The sequence below is a fragment of the Phalangium opilio genome, unplaced genomic scaffold, assembly GCF_054372755.1.
Source record: "Phalangium opilio isolate 3A_F unplaced genomic scaffold, DU_Popi_V2 ptg000045l_1, whole genome shotgun sequence".
NCBI classification, from domain to species: Eukaryota; Metazoa; Arthropoda; class Arachnida; order Opiliones; family Phalangiidae; genus Phalangium; species Phalangium opilio.
The window spans coordinates 4,338,424-4,362,674 of NW_028324168.1; the positions used below are offsets into that span (position 1 = coordinate 4,338,424).

The 24,251-nt window shown below is 36.6% G+C and overlaps 7 protein-coding genes across 12 annotated transcripts; 5 read left to right on the top strand and 2 right to left on the bottom strand.

The window, feature by feature from the left end:
* Positions 1-82: 82 nt before the first annotated feature.
* Positions 83-1,505, top strand: RpL13 (ribosomal protein L13). Its single transcript, XM_089837827.1, has 3 exons — positions 83-233; positions 703-1,130; positions 1,190-1,505. Exons 2-3 carry the CDS (start codon positions 711-713, stop codon positions 1,433-1,435), a joined length of 666 nt encoding a protein of 221 aa, XP_089693953.1. The 5' UTR covers positions 83-233; positions 703-710; the 3' UTR covers positions 1,436-1,505.
* On the bottom strand, positions 1,494-5,588 carry LOC149676890 (pyruvate dehydrogenase phosphatase regulatory subunit, mitochondrial-like). The gene is made up of 10 exons (XM_089837820.1): positions 5,019-5,588; positions 4,663-4,954; positions 4,401-4,604; positions 4,205-4,319; positions 3,631-3,786; positions 3,444-3,568; positions 3,034-3,385; positions 2,677-2,962; positions 2,319-2,607; positions 1,494-2,256 (listed from the first exon to the last, which is right to left on the bottom strand). The coding sequence occupies exons 1-10, from the start codon at positions 5,276-5,278 to the stop codon at positions 1,660-1,662; spliced, it is 2,676 nt and encodes an 891-aa protein (XP_089693946.1). The 5' UTR covers positions 5,279-5,588; the 3' UTR covers positions 1,494-1,659.
* Positions 5,589-5,728: 140 nt separating this feature from the next.
* LOC149676891 (glycosyltransferase 1 domain-containing protein 1-like) lies at positions 5,729-6,754 on the top strand. The gene has a single exon (XM_089838562.1). The coding sequence runs from the start codon at positions 5,729-5,731 to the stop codon at positions 6,752-6,754; it is 1,026 nt and encodes a 341-aa protein (XP_089694688.1).
* On the bottom strand, positions 6,210-8,612 carry PheRS-m (Phenylalanyl-tRNA synthetase, mitochondrial). Its single transcript, XM_089837822.1, has 5 exons — positions 7,845-8,612; positions 7,614-7,773; positions 7,417-7,548; positions 7,185-7,345; positions 6,210-7,121 (listed from the first exon to the last, which is right to left on the bottom strand). The coding sequence occupies exons 1-5, from the start codon at positions 8,397-8,399 to the stop codon at positions 6,837-6,839; spliced, it is 1,293 nt and encodes a 430-aa protein (XP_089693948.1). The 5' UTR covers positions 8,400-8,612; the 3' UTR covers positions 6,210-6,836.
* Positions 8,582-23,367, top strand: bcn92 (LYR motif-containing protein bcn92). 6 transcript variants are annotated; one of them, XM_089837832.1, is made up of 4 exons: positions 17,607-19,005; positions 19,086-19,248; positions 19,982-20,399; positions 22,926-23,367. In XM_089837832.1, exons 3-4 carry the CDS (start codon positions 20,096-20,098, stop codon positions 23,219-23,221), a joined length of 600 nt encoding a protein of 199 aa, XP_089693958.1. In that variant the 5' UTR covers positions 17,607-19,005; positions 19,086-19,248; positions 19,982-20,095; the 3' UTR covers positions 23,222-23,367. The 6 variants fall into 6 exon arrangements, with proteins under 6 accessions (XP_089693956.1, XP_089693959.1, XP_089693958.1 ...); XM_089837828.1 differs by having other exon boundaries at positions 17,620-19,005; positions 22,923-23,367; XM_089837830.1 differs by lacking the exons at positions 17,607-19,005; positions 19,086-19,248 and adding an exon at positions 8,582-8,681 and having other exon boundaries at positions 22,923-23,367.
* Gbs-76A (Glycogen binding subunit 76A) lies at positions 9,720-15,211 on the top strand. Its single transcript, XM_089837821.1, has one exon. It carries the CDS (start codon positions 11,899-11,901, stop codon positions 13,759-13,761), a length of 1,863 nt encoding a protein of 620 aa, XP_089693947.1. The 5' UTR covers positions 9,720-11,898; the 3' UTR covers positions 13,762-15,211.
* LOC149676895 (protein phosphatase 1 regulatory subunit 3B-like) lies at positions 23,221-23,748 on the top strand. Its single transcript, XM_089838563.1, has one exon. It carries the CDS (start codon positions 23,221-23,223, stop codon positions 23,746-23,748), a length of 528 nt encoding a protein of 175 aa, XP_089694689.1.
* Positions 23,749-24,251: the final 503 nt, after the last annotated feature.

The window sequence follows — 24,251 nt, forward strand, 5'->3', positions numbered from 1 at the left end:
ATTTGCCAAAGTTGTGCAATAGCTGCGTTCGGTGCAAAAAGCAATATCATCGGTAAGTGAACTGGACAACAGATATTCATTTTTAGAACGGTTGATCTGAACGCTCGAAAGCCTTCCAAAGAACTTCCTGTATGTCATTTCCGCTTAGAAGTTTCTGTCTTCTTCCCCCCCCTTGAGCCCCTTTCGTTCGCGTACGCGTGTTGGATATTCTGTGCAAGTGGGACTTTCATAAGGTGAGAATTGATTAATTTACTAATTTAAATTGTTTTAACGTAATTTACTTAAGTATAACTTATATTTACTTAGTGAAAAGTGTTAAGTTAACGATGATATAATGTTTATAAAAATTTAGGACCTAAACTAACGCGATGCCTTGATAAATAACATTATAATGAAGTTTTTTTTATCAACATTATTTAAGTTTTAACCAGAATAAAACCGATATTTCTTCGTCATATTTGAAGAATATCCTATTGAAAGGCATATTTAGATCAAAAACTATATAGAAACTAACATATTTCGGGTCCAAAATGCTTATAAAAATAGATTAAAACCGATTTACCAATTGATATAATGACCGCGGCGCTGACCGCTCTATATTAAGCCTTGGCTCGATTCCACATGTGTAGTGTACTGTTGTTGAACACGACGCGACACACATCCGATTCACGTTACATGAAACGATATTTTACGCTGTTTCAGATTGAAAAATGGCTCCCAAAAGGAATAATATGATTCCTAATGGCCATTTCCATAAGGATTGGCAAAGATACGTTAAAACGTGGTTTAACCAACCCATGAGAAAGAAGAGGAGACACGCTAAACGTCAAATCAAAGCCCGTCAAATTGCCCCTCGTCCAGTTGGTGGACCAGTAAGACCAGTTGTTAGGTGCCCGACCATTCGTTACAACTTAAAACAAAGGCTAGGACGCGGTTTCACCCTGCAAGAATTGAGAGCTGCAAAAATCCATAAGAAAGAAGCTAGAACCATCGGAATTGCCGTTGACTTCAGGAGGAGAAACAAGAGTGTTGAATCTGTACAACAAAATGTTCAGAGATTGAAGGAATACAAATCTAAATTGATCCTATTCCCCAAGAAATTGAGCAAGCCCAGGAAGGGTGATGCTACTGTAAGTTTACTTACAACGTTTTAATTAACATAATCGTTAATAAACATTTTTTTTTTAAGGCTGAGGAAATGAAATTGGCTGTTCAATTGAAGAGAACAATTATGCCAGTTAGAAAGAACAAGAGCGTTAAGAGAGAGAAAGCTCGTGTTATCACTGCTGATGAAAAGAAATTCAAGGCCTACGTTACTCTCCGTCAAGCTAGAGTACATGAAATGTTATGGGGAAAGAGACAGAAGAGGGCCAAGGAAGCTGCGGAAAGCTTAGACGCAGCCACTGCACCAAAGGCCAAGAAGGGCAAAGATTAAAAACATCTTATTTGTATAAAATAACAACCATTTCCCAAAAAGAAATAAAATGAACACCTTATATGATGGATTTTGTGTCCTTTTTTTAATTACATCATAGAAATATTTAACAATTAGGCCTAGTTCCTTAAGTAGGCCATTTCAAAAACACACGACTAGTTAACAAAGACTACAGTTAAAAAAAAAAAAACATCACAAAAGTCAAAAAAACTCAGTTCAGTTCCTCAATTAACGGTAGCTCTAGCCTTAGGAACATATTGACTACTTGAAGAACCCATCATGGGTATTGTAGGGATATATGGCGGATGTACGCAAACCTTAGCCGGAAATTTCTTTCCAGCAATCTCTATTTCATAACTAGCATCTTTCATTATAAAATCATCGGTGATAACGTCAGTTTCTTTTGTCAATGAATCGATATTCTGAACAAACCCTTGACAAACAGTTGTCCCCAAAGTAAACCCATAACCGGAAGATGTTATCATACCAACGTATTCCCCGTTTCTAAAGATAGGTTCGCGTCCCCATGGCCATAAATCCGCGGTTGGATTATGGTTTACCATTTGGAAATGAAGTAGACGTTTATGTAAACCATTTTTAAGTTGGTCTACCAACGCTTCCTTCCCTAAAAAGTGTTGTTTTTCAAGTTGAACGTGATCTCCGCGTCCTATTTCAAAGGGGGTTGTGTTACTATCTAATTCTTCACCCCAAAATGGGATGAATTTTTCAATTCTTAAGAATCTAAGGGTGTAGTATCCAACATTCATGATTCCAAAATCACGACCAACAGACATAAGTCTTCCATAAACGTGAAGAGCGTACTGAAAAAATACATCGATAATTTTGATCGAAGGGAACGTTTTGGTATGTTATCTGAACTCACTTCAGATGGGATATAAAGAGAATATCCTGGTTCGCCAGTGTTACTGAATCCCATGACTAATACGTCACTGGCATAAGCTACATTCATTTTTTCACAATTAAAGGCTTCCAAATCCATATCAGTTTGGGTCAAAACTTTCAGTAATTCTTTGGATTTGGGTCCAACTACATTTAAAACCGTGTACATTGAAGTAACGTCACTAACAGCGACTGAACCATCTTGGGGGAGATGACGTTGTAACCATTCTCTAATTCTAGTTTGTTGGGCTGTTGGTGAAACCATAAAATACCTAAAACAAACCGAAAATATCGCGTTAATACGAACTTATATTTAAATAAAAGCATATTATATTATTTACTCATTTTCGGCTTGTCTGAGGAGAACGCAATCATTTTCGTAACCACCTCTTTTATTTTGCATCCCAGTTTGAATGATTTTTCCAATTGGAACATCAACATTGTTGCTACAAAGTAGTTGTAAAAAGTTGACAACTTCGTGTCCGGCGCTTTGGATCTTAAATTTCGTGTATGATGACATATCAATGACTCCCACTCTCTCTCGACAAGCGTAGTATTCTTCTTTGACGCATTCAAACCATGGTGGCATTCCAAATGTAATCGGAGGTGGTTTTCTTCTCTCTTCCACTGAAAACGAAGTCACGATTTTCCAAATTTGATTTCTTTAAATTTTGTCTCAACACCAAAAACATTCTTACAAGTTTGAGACGCATCGAAGAACAACGCTCTCTCAAAACCCATCCTTTCCCCAAAGACACCTCCAGCTGCTTCCTGAACTGAATAAAGAGGGGAACAACGTTGTTTTCTAGCTGTTCTAAATTCCGTTAACAATGGATGCGATATTGTATAATATCTTCCGACAGTTTCTTGAACTCTTTCCCTCAAATATTTTCTATTATTATGAACATCGATAAAACGACGAACATCAAATGGAAGTAAATAAGCTTCCGGTTCTCCCGATTTAATCCAAGAAGCTAAAGCCCTTCCCAAACCACCCGCGGCTTGGACTGGATTGCCATTACTTCCAACAGCAACGAATAGTCTATCAATCTAATTAAGATAAAAATTAATTAATTTAAACTTAAGAAAGACTTAAGAGAACCCTGACTTCAGAGGTTTCTCCTAATATCCATTTTCCATCAGGCGTAAACGTGTCAGGACCATTCATAACTGTTTCAATTTCCACATTAGCTAATGATGGAAACCTTTTCTTGGCTTCTTCGTATATCGGTTCTTAATTTAATCCACCAATTAAATAACTACCCTTTTAAATACTAATTATAATTAGTATTTACTGCAAAATAACTCCCAATCCCAAGGTAACTGCTGAAATTCAAAGTTTGTCGGAACATCTTTGGAGAACACAGGTTTTCCTTGATTCCAAAAACCTCCAATAAGTAGGCTGTTATTCCAATATCGAAAGTAAACGTGGCCATCGTAGTCACGCAGAGCTTTAACGCGGATAATTCTAATTAATTTATTACCCAAAAGAGAATTAAAGGAAAAAGTCGGGTAACATAACATTATACCTTATAAGAAAGGCCTTTTTCTAAATATTAATAGAAAATAAAAGATCTCTTATTACAAAATAATTAGGACTACAGCGCTGACATTTTAGAGGCGTCTGCTAGCCAGAACCCACAAGGGAATGGTTCAACCAATCGTGTAAGGGTATGGGGTTCTGGCTAGCAGACGCCACTAAAGCAATGGCGGCGCAGTAGCCCTCGTTTTAATGCTAATTATTTAGTAATAAGTGATAATTTATTGTTTTTAATTTTTTCCTTTAATATATAGAAAAAGGCCGATATTTTAAGGTATAAATTAATGTTATGTTATCTGCCCTTTCCCTTTAAGTTTTATTTCTCATACTGGGTACTGTAGCTGGAAGACCTGGAACAGGATAAGTTAATGCTTGAGTTCTTTCAGCTGCATGAATTGGGATTTTAAAACGAGGGGTGTTTGATAGACCTAATTGTCTGGACCACTGTCATTGATTGAGTTAATTAATTCAGTTTTATTACAATTATTTTTCAAATTGTTAATTTCAAATTTGGTATTTAATTACCATTCCAGTGCATAAGGCAACTGTATCACACGAGATAACACCTTTTTCTGTCTCTACTCCGCAAACTTTATCATTTTTGACTAAGATCTTTGTGACTCTACAACCTTCATAGTATTTAGCACCCCCATTTTGGGCTAAATGAGCCAAAACTTTGCAAACATTTAATGGATTAACATAACCATCACCGGGAACAAAGACTCCACCCTTTAGATATAAATCGTGATTACAATCTAACTAAAGCCTGCTTTTTCGTATTAATCACCTCCAGATCATCAGTTTTAATTAAGGGTAAGAGTTTGGCTATATCTTTGGGACCAATAACTTCACACTCCAATCCTTGTACTCTAATTTCGGAGACCATTCTTTGAAGTAATATCATTCTATCTTTGGTTCTAGCTATGTTTAAAGCCCCGCAGTTTTTCCATCCAGTATCATAACCTTGTTCTTGAAGTTCTTTATAAAGCTGCGTGCTGTATTCCGTGATCCTACCCTCGGAAGCCGAATGAAAATGGCCTACTAGACCATTACCCCTCCACGTAACTCCACTTCCGATTCTAATTTAAGACCTCTTTTACCCTCTTTGTTGTTATACTTAAGACTTTTTCACTTAAAACTTACCTTCCTTGATCAAGAACAACCACATTATCATATCCTAGTTCGACTAAATGATAAGCTACAGAGTTACCAATGGCCCCAGCCCCACATACAACAACGGAAGCTTCCTTGGGTAGGTTTTCAAAGGTTGACAGTGTTTGATTATAACTTCGACATTGACCATTTTGGGTTAAGATTGGTAAGAGCTTTCTCTTTGTTAATTTGGGGTGATAAATTCTTTTAATTACATCGTATCTGACCTTGCTAAAACAATTGACATTCATTTTGGGTATTGAGGTAGTAGGAGTGAACTACAACTATAGAGTAATGGCAGCCGTCTGCCTTCGACTGTATTAAGCTCTATGGGTAAATAACATGGGGTGCCATTAGTCTAGCAAATATATTCCACAAGGAGAGTTGCAATAATTATGTAACAAAATATGAAGGAAGACAAGTTAAATATGTCAGTACAGCAAGTTGGGATCACGGAGGGTTGATCCAACTCGATAAACATTTCGAGGTTAATTAATTAATTAGTTAAATTAATAATTTAATTGATAAAATCAGCTGCCGGAGGTAAGCCTTGACAGATTTCAAAAGGTCTTATCACGTCGTCTGCTTAGGATTTAAACAGGGCGGAACATAACACCAGATTTGTTCCGTAATAAAAATAATATATTATAATAATAATTATAATTTTTTTAGTATAATTGAGAAATGTTTATTTAAAAGTAATGTCAAAAATACTATTTTTGTGTAAAAATGAAGCCCCAAATGGCTCTGGAAACTGGACTACAGTGTCAAGAATTAAAAGACACGTAGAAGGTACGGGTTATAATTGCTCAATAGTCAATACCAGAGCTGTTAATGACGATTTTTGGATAATAAATAAAAATATAAAAGGGGTATTAGCAATCCACGCTTTACATTGCTCCCAATCCTTAAATAAATGCCCCTACCCAATAATACTCATATTTGGTGGAACTGATCTCAATGAATATGCCAAAAACGACACATATCTCAAAGAAATGACTAAGGTTGTAGAAAAAGCAAAGTTCCTAATCACGTTTGGACCTACCATGACACTTACGGCTAAAGAACTTTGGCCTCAATTAAATCCAGAGTGTTTAAAAGAGATACCCCAAGCTGTGGAAATAAATCCAAGTTCAATTGGATCATTTGACCTAAAAAACTATATGAAAACTACGAAAGGCGTTACTGCTAATAAAATATTTTTATTAGTAGCTGGAATTAGACCAGTTAAAGATCCTTTATATCTCGTCAATGATTTCGCAATATTTCATAATGAAAATCCTAATTGCTATCTAGTCATAATTGGTAATACCACAAATACTAATAAAGAATTTTATAATATAGTTTTAACTGAAATTAACAAATTAAAGGGTGTATATCTTTTACCGGAAATGTCAAGGGAAAATATTTTAGCCTGTATGACTCAAAGTTTCGCGTTAGTTAATTCATCATTAAGTGAAGGTATGTCAGCAGCCATACTCGAAGCTAATAGTCTTAAGTTACCAGTAATTGCTAGAGAAATCGCTGGTAATAGAGATTTAATTGAGCATGGAGTAACTGGGTTACTTTACAAAACCTCTCAAGAATTTTTAACCCAAGCTCAATTATTAATGGAAGATTCGGAGTTATTAAATTTAATAACCAAAAATGCCAAAATTAAAGTTGAAACTATTCATTCTTTGAAACAAGAAGCTACTTCTTATCATGATATTTTGTCAATATTGTGATTTTTATTATTTATTTTAACAATTTTATTAGAACTATGTTGAATTTTAATAAAAAAAATTTTAAGTTTAATTATTTTTATTTTTATCTTAATTCAACTTTTAATTCTTTAACAGCGGCTTCCTCTATCGCTTTATGAACAAAATTAACCTCAGTTTGTTTCAAAGGTCTTTCCATATGCCTGTAAATGATTCTATAACAATGACTAGTTCTTTTAAATTTAGGATGAGTGAAATTGTCAGTGATTTGAACTTGTTCCACCAAATCACCGCCAATTCCACGAACTAAATCATAGAAATCATTTGATTCAAATTTATCAGGAATCCAAAATGATATATCATTGAAACATTGAGGATTTGAACTGATTGCCTACAATTAAAACAAATTAATTAGAATAAAACTGTAGAAATACTTCGATAAAATGCGTTATACTTTGTAAGTTATGGGTTTATAAATATCATCAGTTGTAAATTGTGATAGAAAACCACTATCATTGCTCCAAAAGAGTCGAATATCAGGGATATTATAAAGTTTCATGGCAATTCTTTCCAATCCCATACCAAAAGCCCATCCAATTTTATAACCAGCACCGGCTAATTAAGATTGATTAACAATAACATCTTTAAAAAATGTTTCTAACAAAATTTTAAATATTTCAAACAACCTTTTTGAAGGATTTCATGTTCTAAGATCCCACACCCAACAACTTCAAGCCATTCATCTTTTAATTTGACTTCTAATTCCCAAGATGGGTGTGTGAATGGAAAATAAGCATCTACCCACCGATATTCAACCCCTGGAAAATGTTAATTTTAACTCCATCAGATTCAAGACTTCTGACACTTCCTCTAAATTATCTACCTTTCCCAAAGAGTACTTTTAAGAGATTTGCAAGACATGTTTTTAAATCATGTTCCATTAATTTAACAGATTCCATAGTATGGCAACCTTGTTTATAATCAGATCTGGCTGACTTTTCAAAAACAGCTAGTGAACTTTGATCTTTGACATTGCTAAATAACTAAGCATTTAATTAAAATCTAATTACCACAGACAATTTCTAACTAAGGAGGAATTAGAAACGCAGCTTGCCTCATAGTCACATCTTAATCTAACTGCATCAACTTGATGAAACACGGGGAAATGATTTTTATCTATTTCATCTCTACGGTAGACATCTCCAATTATAATGAAGTTATCAAGGCCAGTACTAATTAGTGAGCTATTATGGGCGGTTGTGTGGGCTCTTAGCATGTACTCCTTGTTGAGATAAAAACTATCGGAAGGTTTTCTACTGACATGATCCTGAGGTACTAACAAACTGTCAAAATTATCCGTAACTTTGACAATGGGGCTCAACCTATCATATACTGAGAATTGAGGGTTTCCAGCCCTATTAACAAAGCTCGAATGCATATATTTGACAATTCTTTGACGAACTAAATTAAGGGGGTTATTTTGCATTAAATGAATGTTTCGTCCCAAATACGAAATTATTTTGGGGTTCACGTTGGTCTGTTTATCAACAGGATAGTTAAAAGACAGGGTTTCTATATTACTTAAGCCTTGGTTCTTCACTTCAGACGTTTTTGTTGAAAATCTCCTACCAAGTCCAACTAACCTAAATATTTGTATTGGTTTCTTCATTTTTTATAAACTATCAATTTCTTTTATTTACAAACACTTAATTGTCCTAAAATTAACTTTAAATGCGTGAAGAAGCCACACACCGGTGCGGCAAGCCGGTAAAGACAAAGCAGACGAACTTTAGAGAAGTGCCGGATGTTTACATCGGAACTAGAACCTAGCAACCAATCACATCAAAGGGATTTAAATCGATTTAAAAATGGCAGCCACTAGAAGCGAGGTTTTGCGTTTGTACAAACAATTATTACGCGAATCTAATGGATTTACTAATTATATATTCAGGTAAGGATAAAACCTCTTTATATTAATGTACGTTAGTGGTAGTTTAATAGTAATATTTGTAAAATGCACCCGAATTTACTTGAAAGTAAGATTTCCCGGCCCTTGTATCAGGTTAAGCCTTGGTTGGGTTTTGGGGAAAGTGGGGGGAAAACATGGGCGGGCGGCATGGCAGGTGTTACGTCATGTTTACATCATTAAAATCGCGGACATTCAGGGGCGAAAAACGGGGGGGGGATAATATTTCCGGGATAACACGTGATACGTAAACAAAACTATAAACATGAAGTCACTTGGATTATTTAAAAAAAACCTATCATTTAAAGTAAGCATAATTTAAAACATTGCTAAAGATCTCTGACATGTTAACCCCAGTTTTAATTAGAATGCTTAAGTAAACCAACCCTTAATTACAGAACATACAGTTTGCGAAGAGTTAAGGATGCATTCAAGGAAAATAAAAATGAAAGTGACCCTGGTAAAATTGCAGAGAGGCTAGATTTTGGGAAAAAGAATTTGGAAATTGTTAAGAGACAGGTTTGTAATTAACCTAATCATTAGCTAATAATTATGTAATTATGATGGTTTATGGTTCTATTTCCAAAGGTTATCATTGGTAAACTGTACAGAGCTCCTGAACTAGTCATAGAATCTCAAATGCCATCAAAACAAACAGTCAGCAGCTTATAAGAACAATGTGATATGGTCTAGTTTCATTGCATCATTTTGTGTTCATTATGTGTTAAAAAATAAAATAAAATTTGCACTGTAAAGATATAACGAAAAATAAATTTGTTGAAGAGCATTACATAAGAAGCTTCTTTTGTTAACCAATAAACACCCTACTTTTAGACCTTATCTTTTTCCTCACTTCACTCTCTGCTATTCATATTTGCCTCTGATATACATAGTCTACACTCTACAGACTAGGAGGATTCATACAATTTACACAGGGAGGCCAGGCTTCAGGTGTTACACAAGGAGGCTTGACTCACTGGTGGAGTCTAAAGTTAGGCCTCCTAGTGTAAATGGTATGAATCCTCCTAGTGTAAATGGTATGAATCCTCCTAGTCTGTTAACTATGTATATCGTAAAATGTTGAAAGGGGGGGGTCATAAAATCGCACATTTACTTTTCTTTTACCATCGAAAACTCGCTTAGAATAGGTTTTAATGGGTAGTTTTGCAACTACATAGTAAATAAACTATGTTAAAATCTCACGTCGACACAAATTCCCTGTAGTTATTTGGCTCCTAATCAACACAACGAAATTTTAACCCATAAAAACTATAATATAAGTTATAACTAAAAGTAATATTTTTGTGCCAAGAAAAATAATCTACAAGTTCATTGTACTACTATAAACTCAATCTTGAAAAGGAAAAAAATGTTCCAATATTAATTCTTATCTATTTTCGTGTGTGCGTACATCAATCCCTGCGTACATATAATATCTCTCGCGGTTTTCTTAGATAATAAACAAACTCTTAGATAATTAAAATTCATAGACAAATGATCATCTAGCCATTGATGAAAAAAAAAATATATATATATTCAAATTGAATTTAAATTAAATTAAAACCAGTTTATAAAAGCGAATTTTTCTGAACAGTCTGAAACAAAACGAAAAGAAAATTCAGACACAAAGTCGCCAGCAATATAAACCGTCAATTGCATCATCGTAAATTTTGCAAGACGTCTTCAAAAGGATTAAATTAAATAAAATGGATATACTAAATTAACCAGACTTTTGTTTACTTGGGGAGCTACGTTTCTTTGTTCAGTTTAGCAGACCATTAAATAAATTCTAGGCGACATTTCAAAGGTATATAGAAAAGAATTAATGTCTTTGAAGACGTCGCAAATATTTTGGCATTGAATTTAAGAATTTAGTGGGATGAGAAAAAGTATCTATTTTTAACCATTGTTATTTTGACATGTCTTTACAATCCACGATGACAGTGAGTCACCAAGAGGTCGGTGTATTGGTGAAAAGCCAATAAATAAGAGAGGACTACAATAATAGATTATCAATAGGCCTAAAAAAGGGTTTTACACTTGTTCTAAAGTTGATTGATTTAAGCTATAATTAATGCCTTAATCATGAGTAACAGTGACATTTAGGTGACAGTGATTCTAAGTTAGTTAAAAGTAAGCTGAAACGACATTCTTGGTGTAACGAGACGTTTCAATCAGATATAAGTGTAAACCTCGTTGAAACATCTTTTCAAGATAAACAAATTTCACGCCTATATTAAGAGTAAGAACTTCCGATATTTTGAAAGGTTGCAAAATTAAAGTACACCTTTAAAGCGTCACGTAAACCATCTTCGTAATCCCACCCACACCTTAACTAAGGAATGTAACGCTTTTAGTATAGAGCGTAAAATTCAAGAACGTTATGTAACAATTCAATAACGATACTGTAAAAACGGCACGAGTTTTTTTTTTTTTTGAAATTCTGTCGATCGAAACAGAGAAGCGTGAGGAGGATGAAGGAATAGAGGAATGAATTCACGCGCAATCGCAATGGCTAGTAACCGGCGAGTATAAGGATGAGGCCGGTAGAGGGATTTCGGGTGAAGGACGTTTGGCGGTCACTTTTATCGGGAAAGGAAGCTAAAGCCAAGAGAGAAAGAGAGAGGCCGGAATCGAGTCAGAGAGGCTCGAGAGAGGAGAAGCCCAATGTAGAAAGATAACCCTAGAGAACCTATAGGTTTATTATCAGCGGAGCCCCCCTTTAGACCACCGCTTGTAATAATACTACATAATCACCAACGGTCGTGCCGTGAGAATCTAGAGTTTATTTATAATATTTTAAGAATTGAACCGTACATGTTCTTTTTGCTAAACTAAAATGTAAAGGGCAGACAGTCACCGCGAACTGCGTACTAAAAATATCTAAGTTCTAGTACAGAGGAGAAAAAAAAACGTTACAAAAATCTTCCACCGTGTTGGCAAAGTGGCCAACTTTTAAGGTGGGTGGTGCTTTTACGATCTGTTTTTTTTATCAACGAAAGTCAGCCACCTTATTTCCCCCCAAACTCCAAAAATCTGAAAGCTTGACTTAAAAGTTGTGATAAGGTCTAAGGGAGAAAACGTACGTCGTACAATGGCGTAATACTCCTAGTCGCGACCAATAGAGTGAGTGAGTGAGGGAGAGAGAGCTAAAATAAAAAAAATATATATCTCTGTTAGATTTTTTAACGGGAAAAGAAAAATGAGCGAATACATTGGCGCTACCGGTGCCTGGCAGTTACACTGCACTCTTAGCTTAGCTAGTTGCCGATTAAGAGCTGAAACGTTAGCTCGTCGCTTACACAGTAAACTCTGGGCTCCGGGAAGTAGATACGAAAACGGTGCCGGGGCAAATCAACGCGGCGAAGCGGCTGAAGGATTTTACGAACACGAAGAACAATTACCCGACGTGAAAGACAGTGGACATCATCGCGACAGTGGTGTTGGTACCAGTGGTAACACGATATACCGTTCGCGATACGGTGGCGCGAATGCCGCGTTCATTAACATAGGAACTTGCTGGAGGGACACGGCTACTGGTGCTATGTTCGCGACAGCCATGGCCAACAGCAGTTCCTTGGACGATGAAGAGTTTTACGACCCCGAGGGTGACTTCTCACCACCCAGTCCGGTTGAAGAAACGGACGAGATTATCGTCAATGCCCCCTCTAGTTTAACCCATCGTCACCACCACCCTGGCATGAGTACCACTTACGAGAATTACTACGAAGCCGAAGATGGTGGTGAAGCCAGTGAAGAAACGAAAATGTTAAAGTCGTGCAAACGTAGCCCATCTTCGTCTAAAATGGTAACCAATAACAACGAAGAGTTATACGAAAAATTAGCCCAAATCGCCGACTCCTTAAACCTTTCCGCTAATTCCTCGGAACCAAGGATGGCGTGTCGGAAGGAATTAGGGGATATAGAATGCGACAGTGGTATCAGCAGTAACGGTGCTCTCTTCAGTAGCCTGGTAAATTGCAGGGATGAACCCGTCGTTCGGGAACCCAAACCGGTAAACGGCGAATTATTCGACGACGAAAGTCTGGAAGCTGATTTCCCGCCGGAAGTGGAAACCCCGCGATGTACCCAACCAGAAGACGAACACGACGATATAGTACTTATTAAAGATGAAGAAGATCCTAACAGCCCTAGTGTCATGGTTGGTGGTAAATTTAGCGTCACACCCGTCCTAAGTACAACAGATGTTTCCCTATCACCTTCCTTGCCAGAAGTTAAAGTTGACAAGACACCTGATGTCCCAGATATTGACATACTTTCAACCAGTCCTAGTAAAGAAAGTTTCAAAAATTCGCTAAGCATCGACAGTAACCTAAGCCTGGATGTTGACGATGAAGCATTATTGGGTGAACGCAAGGTTCTATTGAGAAGTACGTCATTGAAAAGTGGCAAGACACCACCCGGTACTCCGCGTCGTAAAAAAATCGTCAGGTTCGCGGACGCCTTGGGTTTGGACTTGGAGGCGGTACGCCACATTGTAACCGACGATATACCTAACATCCCGGCATCGGCATTTACCGACCTACGGCTCCCGAAGAGCGAGGATATCCTAAGCGCGGGGTCCTCAACAGCCAACGCTATTGTTCCTACCGACTCTAGGGTTCTTTACCCCCAATTTTCGCAACCGGCGACGGACCCTTTCTTCTTGGATCGCGTCAGAAATCATAAAGTGTGCTTAGAAAATGTCGTCATCAACGGACTATCCTTGTACGGGGTAGTAAGGGTCTTAAACGTCTGCTTCGAAAAGACTGTCCTGGTAAGATACACCATGGATGATTGGGTCAATTTCTACGAAGTCGCAGCCATGTACATTCCTGGTTCTAGCGACGGGTTCTCGGACAGGTTCAGGTTTACTTTGTACCAGTCTGGTTTGGGTAACGGAGAAAAGGTCACCTTCGCCATAAGGTACTTAGGTGGGACTCAAGAATTCTGGGACAATAACTACGGGGTTAATTACAGTCTAAGGTGTCATTCAACGTCACCTATTGTGGGACAGGGTGGTGAATCAACCGAAAGTCCTACTTGGATGTACGCTTATATGTAGAAGAAGTTTTAATTCTAATTGTCTTTTAGTGAATAATAAGATTTAGTCATATCAAACGTACAATAAAATAATTAGGCTTAGCTTTAAAGTGATGATCAAAGAATTGTACATAACGGGCTGAAGCTAAGCCTTATTTCAAAAGCGAGGGGAGAGAATTTAAAGGGTTGATTATCGTTAATGAATTTAGCGACGATTTCTTATTTAAACTTAAGTAGTAGATTAAATAATGTGCCTAGATTATTACAATTACGAATGCAGCTAAACTTAATCGTGGTTGATTAACTTGTACACCCCATATTTACCAAAAATAAAAAAATAGTGCCATGTTGTTAAAAAATGTTGTACAAAAGTTTATATTTTAAAATGATCTTCTGTTTTATCGTCTGTCAGTTTAAATATTTAAAAAAAAATTGTGGATCTTCCAAAAGAAAACTGTCTTTGAAATTAACCTCTTTAAATGTTTATTTTTTAATAATAAAAAAGTTTAAATATTAAATACAAAATCTAAATGGGCATACTCTTAAACAATATTAATTATTTTCTAAAAAAAACCTATACCACTAGGGGTCAAAAATAATACGAGTACAATAAATAATAATAAAGGTCAGTATATTTTGTAGAAACTATTATGAAGGTCACGACCTTATAACCTTTACGGAGAAAAAGAGCAGACTATTCTATATTTAAAATTAAACGAGGGTTTGGACTAGAATGTTGTGATAAAAATAAAGGTTAGACCTAATATACTAAGGATTGTAATCTTTAGGCTTGCTGCCATATAGGTTAGTAAAAATAGCTAACTAAAAGACAACCGCAGCAAAAATTAAATATATCAAAACCAAATTTAAAAAATATCCTTATTTAAAATATCGTGGCCTTTATAAAATAATATATTAACAAGAAGTTATATCTAGTATCTCAGAGAGAAGGTATAAATTCGCCAGACTTCCAGCTTTATCTCCAGTCCAAACGTAGGTCCGGAGTCAATCCCCGTCTCTAAATTACAACCAGCATCTCATTGGTTCTTGAAAACTCACGTCAGCGTGACGACGCGAGTGACGAAAATTACAGTCATATTTTCCGACTGAGGAGAGGCGCCCGGCGCCTCCTTTTACTTCCCCCCTTGTATTTTGAAAGGGGGACTGAGACTGTGGCGCGCGAATACAAAGGCATCTTATACCTTCTCTCTGAGATACTGATATAACTTCTTGATATTAATTAATAATTATATTCGTGGGATTCGTCTGCAACACGCAAACAAACAAACAAACAAACAAAGCCTATTTTTACGATTTTGTTATTTGTAAATAAATAAATATTAACTTTTCTTTCATTTGTAAATAAATAATGTTGACGATAAAAAGTGTAGTATTTTAAAGGAAAATTAAATGACTATGCTGCTAAAGGTGGTACTGGTTTTGCCGCTTTTGCAGTGAAATGAAATGAAAAATGTGTCTGAAATAACTTTTATTTATGCCTAATTTATAGGCTTAAGTCTGAAATCAATCAGATAGGCTTAGCACTAAGGGGATTAATTATAACCTCTCGTAATATACAAAAAAATCTAAGCCTTTAAATTAAAAGCACTAAATCAGCTCAATAATGACTCTAATTAAACCTCAACTCAACCCGAGCAGCTAATGTTTTTTGTCTAAAAGTATGTCTGTCAGCTTCATTTCAAGCTCAATCAATCATTTGTCAAGACAAAAAGGGGAGGGGGCAATGAACCCGCGACCTATCTGCCCCTATGTCATCCCATCACAGAGAAAAACAAAATATCACCAGGATAAGGTTTTGTTTCCAATTTACACTAAACTAGAAAAAGAACGCGAGATAATCCTTGAAAAAAAAATATAATAAACTAAAGATAATTTTATCTGCTTTCCAACAAAATTCGCACAATATTTTCATTATGATTTGAAGATCAGTCTGAGACTTCGATAATGTGGGAGGATAAAAATGGCGAGAAAAAGAAAAGCACGAGAATAACACGTGAAAGAGCCTGCCTACTCCTAGAAGTTCTCCGTTGTCATGGAAACGACCTACTCTCTCTCTACGACGGCTCTTCTCCACTGGAGTCTCTCCAGACCTAACCAAGGCTTAACTGCCATACTGCCCCCAAAATTTCTTCATTGATTTTAGCCATAGGAAGTTTCTAGAAAGAATTCCTACCATAACTTCCTTGTTTTATTCGATTTAAACGATCCACTCTGTTCAAAGGAATTTCCAATAAAACGATAAGCCTATGAAATTAAGCCTAATTGGTAAAAATATTTACTAAGATAGTTTTAAACGTATTTTTTCTTCTCAAGATTACAATCAAGCAATTGACGCCATAGATTTCTTAATTTTTGATTGATATTTCGCAATATTTTGATAAGATTTTGCAACTACAAATAAAATTAGATTATTATTCTTCAAGTTAGACACTTGTACCCTAATTTAAATCGACATAAATAGGGTTAATAAACTAAAAACATCGTTGTTAGCCTAGTAAACATGCGAGGAATGTATGAACCAGCTTCAATGCCAAGTATGAGTTATTTAAAGATTTAAATGTCAACTAGCCTAGCATCATCATCGGAAGAGGAGAATATTGAAGCCTAAATTAGTTTTCAAGATGGTAATATTGAACAGCAACTGAAAGGTCAAAGGTTACGTTACGTAATCTAGCGTAGTATTAATATCTTTATGTCAACAATTTGTTCAATGTTTTGATTGAAAATGAGGCAAGTGTTTATGTACAATTTTCTGAGAAAGATAAGAATTATAATCCAAACTTAAAGATAACTAAGTTTAGCGTGGGTTCATTTACAGTTTTTGATTTAATTATGAGATTTAAACGTGTTAGTTTTAAAGGTTTTCGAACTTAGCTCTCTGTTGTTTGCAATCTTGAACTTAAAAGAATTTCGTTGACGTCTTATAACTGGACGTGACCTAGCATACTAATTAATATACTAGCACAATTAATGCTCTATTGTGATTATTCAATTTTATTTTTTTCGGTAAGCTTATTAGGGGTTATGTTAATTAGAAAATAAGAACGGAAAATTTTAGGATATTTACTAGAAACATCCAGATAGAGAGAAAAATGAAAAAAAAAAAAAAAAAAGATATTTTTCAGAACATTTTTAGATTAGGCTTAGCAACGAGTAAACACTATCAATTTATGGGCGATGTTCTTCTAATATATAATAAAAGCCTACTCAGCGATAGCAAACACAGACGGTGGCCGATTATAGGTCACTAGCCTAAAAGAGAAACCGCCTGACTTCAATATGATACGATGCAAATTTACATAATTTAGATAAAGTAATACTAGTCGCAACCGGAGCATATTATCAAGGACCCAAAAATACAAATAGAGGACGGGAAAACTTGCTGGGAGAGCTCTTATTTCGTTAGAAAAATATGTAATAGACCTTTTCGATGTAAAAAAGGGGTAGGCAAAAAATACATCTTTCTAGTCCTCTTTCAGATTTTTAGAAAGATATGAAATACGAGAAATAGATAAACTGCGCCAAGAGGCAACGCCAGACGGAGCTAGCCAGAGTTCGCTACACGCGGAGGGAGGCTATAGCCAACTCGCGTTGACGCCTCTGGCGGTGCTTTATGGCGCTAGGGAAATAACCCAAGATGGCGCCCCCCTGTAATGTTTGCCCTTCTTTTGAAATTAATGGAATGATCTATTATATCATCAAGTTTTAAATATTTCTAGTTCATATTTTTATATGGAATCTAGTTAATTTTAACCATAATAGAGCTATCTCAGATGCTTTAGTGAGACGTCACCCATGCTATTTGCCCATAGAACCAAAACGGTACCAAACATGGCCGCCCACTGTCAAAGATAAGCCCGTGACGTTCTACCTTGACACTGACGTCACAACTGAGATAGCTCTATTAGGGTATGAATAAGGCAGGGAGGGTATTAATTTTGGAAGCAATTATGCAAATTTTCAAAAATTCTCGAAATTTGACTAGGTACCATCACGAAGTTAAGGGTGTGGTTAACAAAATAAATCTAGCATAGACCAATCAAAACATATTTCTGCCTTGGATTCACGTAAACCGGTTCATAGAGGTTAAAATGCTGTCTAAGATAATTAATTTCAAGCGAGAGAACATTGCAAAACTACCGCAGCACCTGTTGACCTAAGACCTTGGCGTAAGGCGTGATACTGGAAGGGTATGATTTTGTTTAGTCTAGGAGAAAATAATCTTGACTTCAGCTGTCTATTATTTACGAAAGGGTTCAAAATTAAAACATAAGGTTAACCTTGAAGATAAAAAGATCAATGCCAACAGGTCATAAATTTAGGATCGTTTCTTAGTGAATAATACTAAAAGGACTTCCCTGTATCTCTTATAGAACCAGAGTTAAAAGTTGTTGTGTAAATAAGCCCATGTTAATCCTATGGAGAGGACGTTTGTTTATGAACATTTTGCTTAATTACTCGGGCCCTGATTATTGCAAACTCAAGTATTTAGTATCGTTCGATAGATGAGAAATAGGGCTATAACATATTCTAAGGAGTTCCCTGTATCTCTTATAGAACCAGAGTTAAAAGTTGTCGTGTAAATAAGCCCATGTTAATTCTATGGAGAGAACGTTTGTTTATGAACATTTTGCTTAATTACACGGTCCCTAATTATTGTAAACCCCAAGTATTTAGTACCTTTGCAAAGAGGAGAAATAGCGCTATAACATACTCAAAGGATTTTGCTGTATCTCTAATAGAACCAGAGTTACGACGTCCCAAATTAACTATCGTTTCTAAATAATAAATCTACGGCCCCTTTAGTGACATTTTCCCGCATAACAAAAACCTCTATAAGTCAAAATAATTGATAATTCTCGATACGTGTCTCGATAAGCGTTTTTGAGTTATTTACTTCTATAAAGTATGCCTTCCATAAAAGGTACTCTAGATTTCAAGATTTCCCACTCCGATAAGCAAATTTTTATCTTTATTCTCCTTGTTTCAAGTGTTTCAACAGTCGATATTATTTTCTTGCATACATTACAGCTAAGCCTAACCTACCCCTTTTTAGAGAGAGCGAGAGAGATTTTCTAGCTTCATTCATACGCACATCCTGTTTTAATCATCACAAACCGAGTCTATGCTCATACATCGTAACGCGTTAGGCTCTCCGTGATCCGACTAAATACATACCCAACCCAGTCGACCTCTAAAATAGATACGATAGTTTGGGCAAAAAAAAAAATAGAAAAAAGTTGGGGTAAGGCGATTTTTGTGACAGTAGACTGGCAGTTGTCCAAAGTATGGTTTGAAAATATAACCATCCGCTCTTATCCATAGGGTTAGTGTAGAGAAAAAACTTCAACCAAAAGGGTTTACAGAATTTGAAGGAGTGGAGGAGAAGACAGGACTAGAGACTTTAGGAAAAGGTTTATTTATATAGAACTTCACGCGGCGTTGCAGATGACTCTGAGAGGTGAACTTGAAAAATTACTACTAAGTTGTAAGTGTGAATTCAGCTTTTTTTCTAAAGGGTCACGGGGTCACAAAGGTTGAACTACTGTCCTGATAAAGGCTGAGTGAGATCATTAAGTTGTCATTGTAGTTATATAATGCACCATCAGTTTAAAATCAGCGAAAATCCAATTAAAAAGAACAATTATTTTGATTAAAATTTAAATTAGTTACCAGGGCCTTAATTAAAGCACAAGGATCATGAAAATTTAAGGGATTGGTCTATTGAATGTCTACTTTTAGATGGTATCAGTGATTGGGCAGATATTTTATTTCACCGCGTACTATATTTGGTTACAAACTAAATTAGTTACCATGGCGTTAATATTAACACCAAAATCATGAAACTTGGTACGATTTTTCTAAAAGATAGTGTAGTTCCAGAGATTATCATTAGTTTTTATCCTAACCCACCAAGAATTTGATAAAAAAAAAAAAATAACTAAAAACGTCTATATATTTGTCCGCGTATGGAACCACCACAAAATATAGTGGGTGTTAATACGTTATCTCTGATAAAAATGGAGCAAAAATTAATTTACTGTTTAAAGATAAAGCGTCAGATTTAACTATCTATAACTAAAATTAGTTGAAATTTATCTATGCCAGTCTACTGAAAAAGTCGAAATGAATTCCATTTCATCATGTTAGCACCGGCCACGTGCTAAGCATCACGTGATAAGGCAAATTTCTTACAACAACTAACGTGATTTCCTATAAAGATTACAGATTGCCGCCGCCTGCCAATGTCGTCCAAGTAAAGACTTAGTCACACGTAACCATCGTGGTCTTTAAAGAATTTCTTAAAGAAGAATTCCCCCAACGTGACAGTCACAATGTATTCACGACCACTCGGCTCCAAGTCGAGCCTTTCTTTGGATTATCCTTCGAGACTACATCGTCAGAGACCAATTGAGACCCCGAGTTTCAGGTCTCGTTTCGAAGACCAATTGTTAGCCATGGATAAAGACGATAGGGATGAGGAAAGGTATTACCTCTACCTGCCCAGGAACTTATCTTACTGTCACCTGTGCGCTGACGTTGTCAAACAGCACGTCCAGACTAAGGTCAAGCATTTAAGTTCAAAGTTGAACGAGTTGGGCTTGAATCTACCCAACAATGGATTGCAACAAGGAAATGGTACGTTATAAAACTTTTTCTAGTGTAACCAGAAGTATATAATACACCTCTTTGAGGGGAGTGTACCAGCACAAAGCGGCGGGGTAATTTTAATATGATTCTTAATTCCAAACATCAGAACATTTGGAGTTCTCCCTAGCACGGTGCGATCATGTTACATAACTAAAGTATTAAGAGGATACAGAGTGTCATCCTTCTACTATTATCCCCTTCTGTTTTTAGTTAAATTAAATTCTTATCCAGTAGGTACAAGGCAGTTCTTAAAAACATTTCTCACGGGGCACTGCTGTTCTGACCTCCGACCTCTGACCACCCAGAGACCATTTATTATAGCGTATATTCACTTTCCTCTTCAATTTGGGGTCCCACAACCCCCCTAAGCTACTCTAACAATTGAATTCCTCCGAGGCCGTATTTGTAAATACATTTTGATACATAGCTTATTTCAAGGTCAGTGATCATGACATTGGTAGGAATTTCTCTTTGGAATGTCCTGGGTTTTAGGCTCTAGGCTTCTAGCTATAGATTCGTGGCCAGCTGCGTTTACATTTTTGCCAAGTGCAAAGATGTCGAGAGAAGTTCTTCTAAAGTGCACTCTATTTAAAGAATTTCCGAGAGCCGGGCGTTCGTCGTATCTACCATTACTTGCAAGCTAACCAGGACACGCGGGCCGGAAATTTAAGGGGCCTATACCGGGGTATAAATCTCTAGGGTAAAAATGACAGGACTGTTTTGCTCGGTGTTTGGCGAAACTGTGTATTCCATATAACAGAAGGGGATAATAGAAGAAGTATGACACTCTGTACTCTCTTAATACTTTAGAATTATGTAACATGATTCTTCCCAGGCGAGGGAATTACCCCTTTTGTTTGCTCTCCCGCTCATCAAACATATTTCAGATAGGCATCGCATACTCCGTGCTAGGGTGAATTCTATAACTGTTTGGTAATTACTAAATCCACAGCAATCAAGTAGGGACAAACCTTGATTGTCTTGACGTGGAACAAAAACACATAAGCGTATGCATGCGCCTTGGCAAATAGGGAGCTAACAACTGGCTAAGGGGAAGAGATAGTCTGACGTCATGCAGCCCCTCTCTGGTTGGCATTTTTGCGCGTAGAATACTGTTTCCAACCGTTAGGGGGGATGAAAATCCAGTAAGAGATAGAAGGGTGTGACGTTTCAGGGTCAGAACTGTTAGCTCCCTATAAGCACTAATAGAGCTATCTCAGAAGCCTTAGTGTGACGTCACCCATGCTATTTGCCCATAGAACCAAAGAGGTGCCAAACATGGCCGCCAACTGCCAAAGCTAAGCCCGTGACGTTTTACGTGGGCACCTAGGTCACAACTAAGATGACTCTTATAGAGGGAATTATTTATCGCGTATGTGATTCGGTTTAGTAATGTTAATTTTATGTTGGGAAGAATCACGCTACAATTACCCACCCGCTTTGAGGGGTACACTTCTCTCGAAGAGAAGTAGTATTATATACTTCTGCACAGAGTTCGGGAGCTGATAGGAAAAACTTTATTTTTGTTTTTGGGGCGCCTATTCTAAGTTCATTGGCAGCACCCGGCTTTACAGGGAGGGTACGAACTAGGGAAAAATAGTACATACATACATAGTGTTATAACTGCGAGCCAGCCAGTTTTATGGTACCACCACAACATATTTATGCCGGTTGGAGCACGCGGATAAGGTGTATTTTTTTATTAGCGGCCGATAATACCATAAAAAATTTCGCTAATTTGAGAAAAACACTGACTGGGAGCCCATGACAGTGAATTTTGGATATCACGCCTATCATTGGCGAAGTATGTAGACAAAATGATTATGCTAAAATTTTGTTTTTGTTACTAAAACTACACGTGTTAAAGGACATAATCGGAAGTAGAACATATTGACTTGGCGAAAATGTTAATATAGTAGAAAACAACCTAAGAGGTCCCCCCCGTACCCGCATAATTCTACTTCGTAAGGTTGTATACATAGTTTTTAGACTAAGAGGATTGATACCACTTACACCAGGAGACCAGGCTAGAAGGCGGACAAAATGCAGTAGCAACTAGCCTGGCCTCCTATTTAAAATGGTATCATGACTCCTAGTTTGAAAACTAAGGTTGGTTAGGGAGCTAACAACTGGCTAGAGGGAAGAGATAGTCTGACGTCACGCAGCCCCCCTCTGGTTGGCATTTTTCCGCTTAGAATACTGTTTCCAAGTTACCGTTACGGGGGATGAAACTCCAGTAAGAGATAGAAGGGTGTAACGTTTCAGGGTCAGAACTGTTAGGTCCCTATTCCCTTAGATCATATATATAGCACAATACATTTTCCCTGTTAAGAATTTGGTGTTTTTGCATTGAACTTGAATTTCAAATTCACGATAACATCTTATCTAATCGGTGATTACGCGTTTTAAAATAATTTAGATTGACTTTAAAAATCTTAACAATGCAGTGGGGTGATTTTTCGGTCTATTATATCTTATCTTAAACGCATTTTATTATTATTTTATTTATAGCAGCCCAACACTCTTTTTGGTTCCCGGAAGAAAACACCCAAACCTTAGACGACAAAATAAAACGTGAAGGACAATTTACCTCATCTAATTCTTCCATAGAAAGCGATGATATTTCCTATTCGACCATAAGTCCAACTGATACGGACGCTCAATCGGAGAAATCGCCATTAGAGCGTCCTTACGTAAAACCAACAACCCGAGATCTAAATCCTATCCCCCAATTAAAAAATGTTCCGGAAAGAAAGTTGTACGATTCGCGGATTCCCTGGGACTCGAACTCGAAAGTGTCCGGCATTTAATGGTGTCCAATAAACCGCCCATCGTGCCATCAAAAGCTTTCGCGGATCTACACCACGTAGTAAATAGTTTAGAGTTAGAAGCCGATTTTCAAAACCCTTCATCGTGGTGTGACTTTGATTTTAGGCTTAGACGTCAGAAAATATGTCTAAATTCAATTAGGCCTACTTACACGACGGTCTACGGGTTAATAACAGTGGCAAACTTAACTTTTCATAAAACAGTTTTTGTACGATACACTACAAATGGTTGGAAAACGTACAACGATATAAACGCGAGTTACGTATCACCAATTGACGATGAAGAGGCACAAAGTGACAGGGATAATTTCAGTTTCAATATTTTCACCAGCGCCAATGATTTTTACGGAATGCGCGAGTTGAAACTATTTTTCGCTATTTGTTTTCGAACCGAGAATGGGGTAGAATATTGGGATAATAACGATGGCGCTAATTATTCGTTAAGTGGATTTTATAAACCGATAACACTAAGCGCACAGTTTAAACACACGTGGGTACACTTTCTTTGAAATAATTTCCAAGATAAAACAACCATCCTTTGTCCAAAATAGCCACTTTATCACTAAGCCTTGGTCATAACAAATTGGCGGCATAAACGGGCGCCAATTTTACACGTTAGTCCTAGCTAACTAATTACCGCCTTGAGATTATATAAAATATTTAAATTTTACTTAGTTTTATAGCGTTTTGTTGAAATTATAATAATAATAATAATAATAATTAAAGCTTTATTGGATATCCCTGTTCAGTCGAAACTGGTTTACAAAGGGGTCCGTTAGTTAAATTAATTGTTAAACATTAAAAATATACTTAATGAACCATATTTTAAGCAAGAAATTAAAAAAAAAACCATTAAGAAACTCACGTGCTAGAAAAAGGCCGGGAATCCCGCCACTTCGAACTCTACAGACAATAGACTGTCGTCTGCCATGCGCTTCCCGCCATCTGTGGCCAATGAGATTTCTTTTCAGCGATGCCGTGCTGCCATCTGTGAATAGAAAGTGAGCGGGAA

What these genes read in the sequence shown, in the direction of transcription:
- LOC149676890 (XM_089837820.1), bottom strand. Translation starts at nt 5,278, where the DNA reads ATGAATGTCAATTGTTTTAGCAAGGTCAGATACGATGTAATTAAAAGA. An exon ending in TTAAAACTGATGATCTGGAG is followed by an intron (nt 4,605 to 4,662) that starts GTGATTAATACG and finishes TTATATCTAAAG; the next exon opens with GGTGGAGTCTTTGTTCCCGG. An exon ending in TCTTCCAGCTACAGTACCCA is followed by an intron (nt 3,787 to 4,204) that starts GTATGAGAAATA and finishes TCCGCGTTAAAG; the next exon opens with CTCTGCGTGACTACGATGGC.
- RpL13 (XM_089837827.1), top strand. Translation starts at nt 711, where the DNA reads ATGGCTCCCAAAAGGAATAATATGATTCCTAATGGCCATTTCCATAAG. An exon ending in CCAGGAAGGGTGATGCTACT is followed by an intron (nt 1,131 to 1,189) that starts GTAAGTTTACTT and finishes TTTTTTTTTAAG; the next exon opens with GCTGAGGAAATGAAATTGGC.
- Gbs-76A (XM_089837821.1), top strand. Translation starts at nt 11,899, where the DNA reads ATGAGCGAATACATTGGCGCTACCGGTGCCTGGCAGTTACACTGCACT.
- LOC149676891 (XM_089838562.1), top strand. Translation starts at nt 5,729, where the DNA reads ATGTCAAAAATACTATTTTTGTGTAAAAATGAAGCCCCAAATGGCTCT.
- PheRS-m (XM_089837822.1), bottom strand. Translation starts at nt 8,399, where the DNA reads ATGAAGAAACCAATACAAATATTTAGGTTAGTTGGACTTGGTAGGAGA. An exon ending in AAAAGTACTCTTTGGGAAAG is followed by an intron (nt 7,549 to 7,613) that starts GTAGATAATTTA and finishes AACATTTTCCAG; the next exon opens with GGGTTGAATATCGGTGGGTA. An exon ending in ACATGAAATCCTTCAAAAAG is followed by an intron (nt 7,346 to 7,416) that starts GTTGTTTGAAAT and finishes AATCTTAATTAG; the next exon opens with CCGGTGCTGGTTATAAAATT.
- LOC149676895 (XM_089838563.1), top strand. Translation starts at nt 23,221, where the DNA reads ATGGTGTCCAATAAACCGCCCATCGTGCCATCAAAAGCTTTCGCGGAT.
- bcn92 (XM_089837830.1), top strand. Translation starts at nt 20,096, where the DNA reads ATGTATTCACGACCACTCGGCTCCAAGTCGAGCCTTTCTTTGGATTAT. An exon ending in TGGATTGCAACAAGGAAATG is followed by an intron (nt 20,400 to 22,922) that starts GTACGTTATAAA and finishes TTTTATTTATAG; the next exon opens with CAGCCCAACACTCTTTTTGG.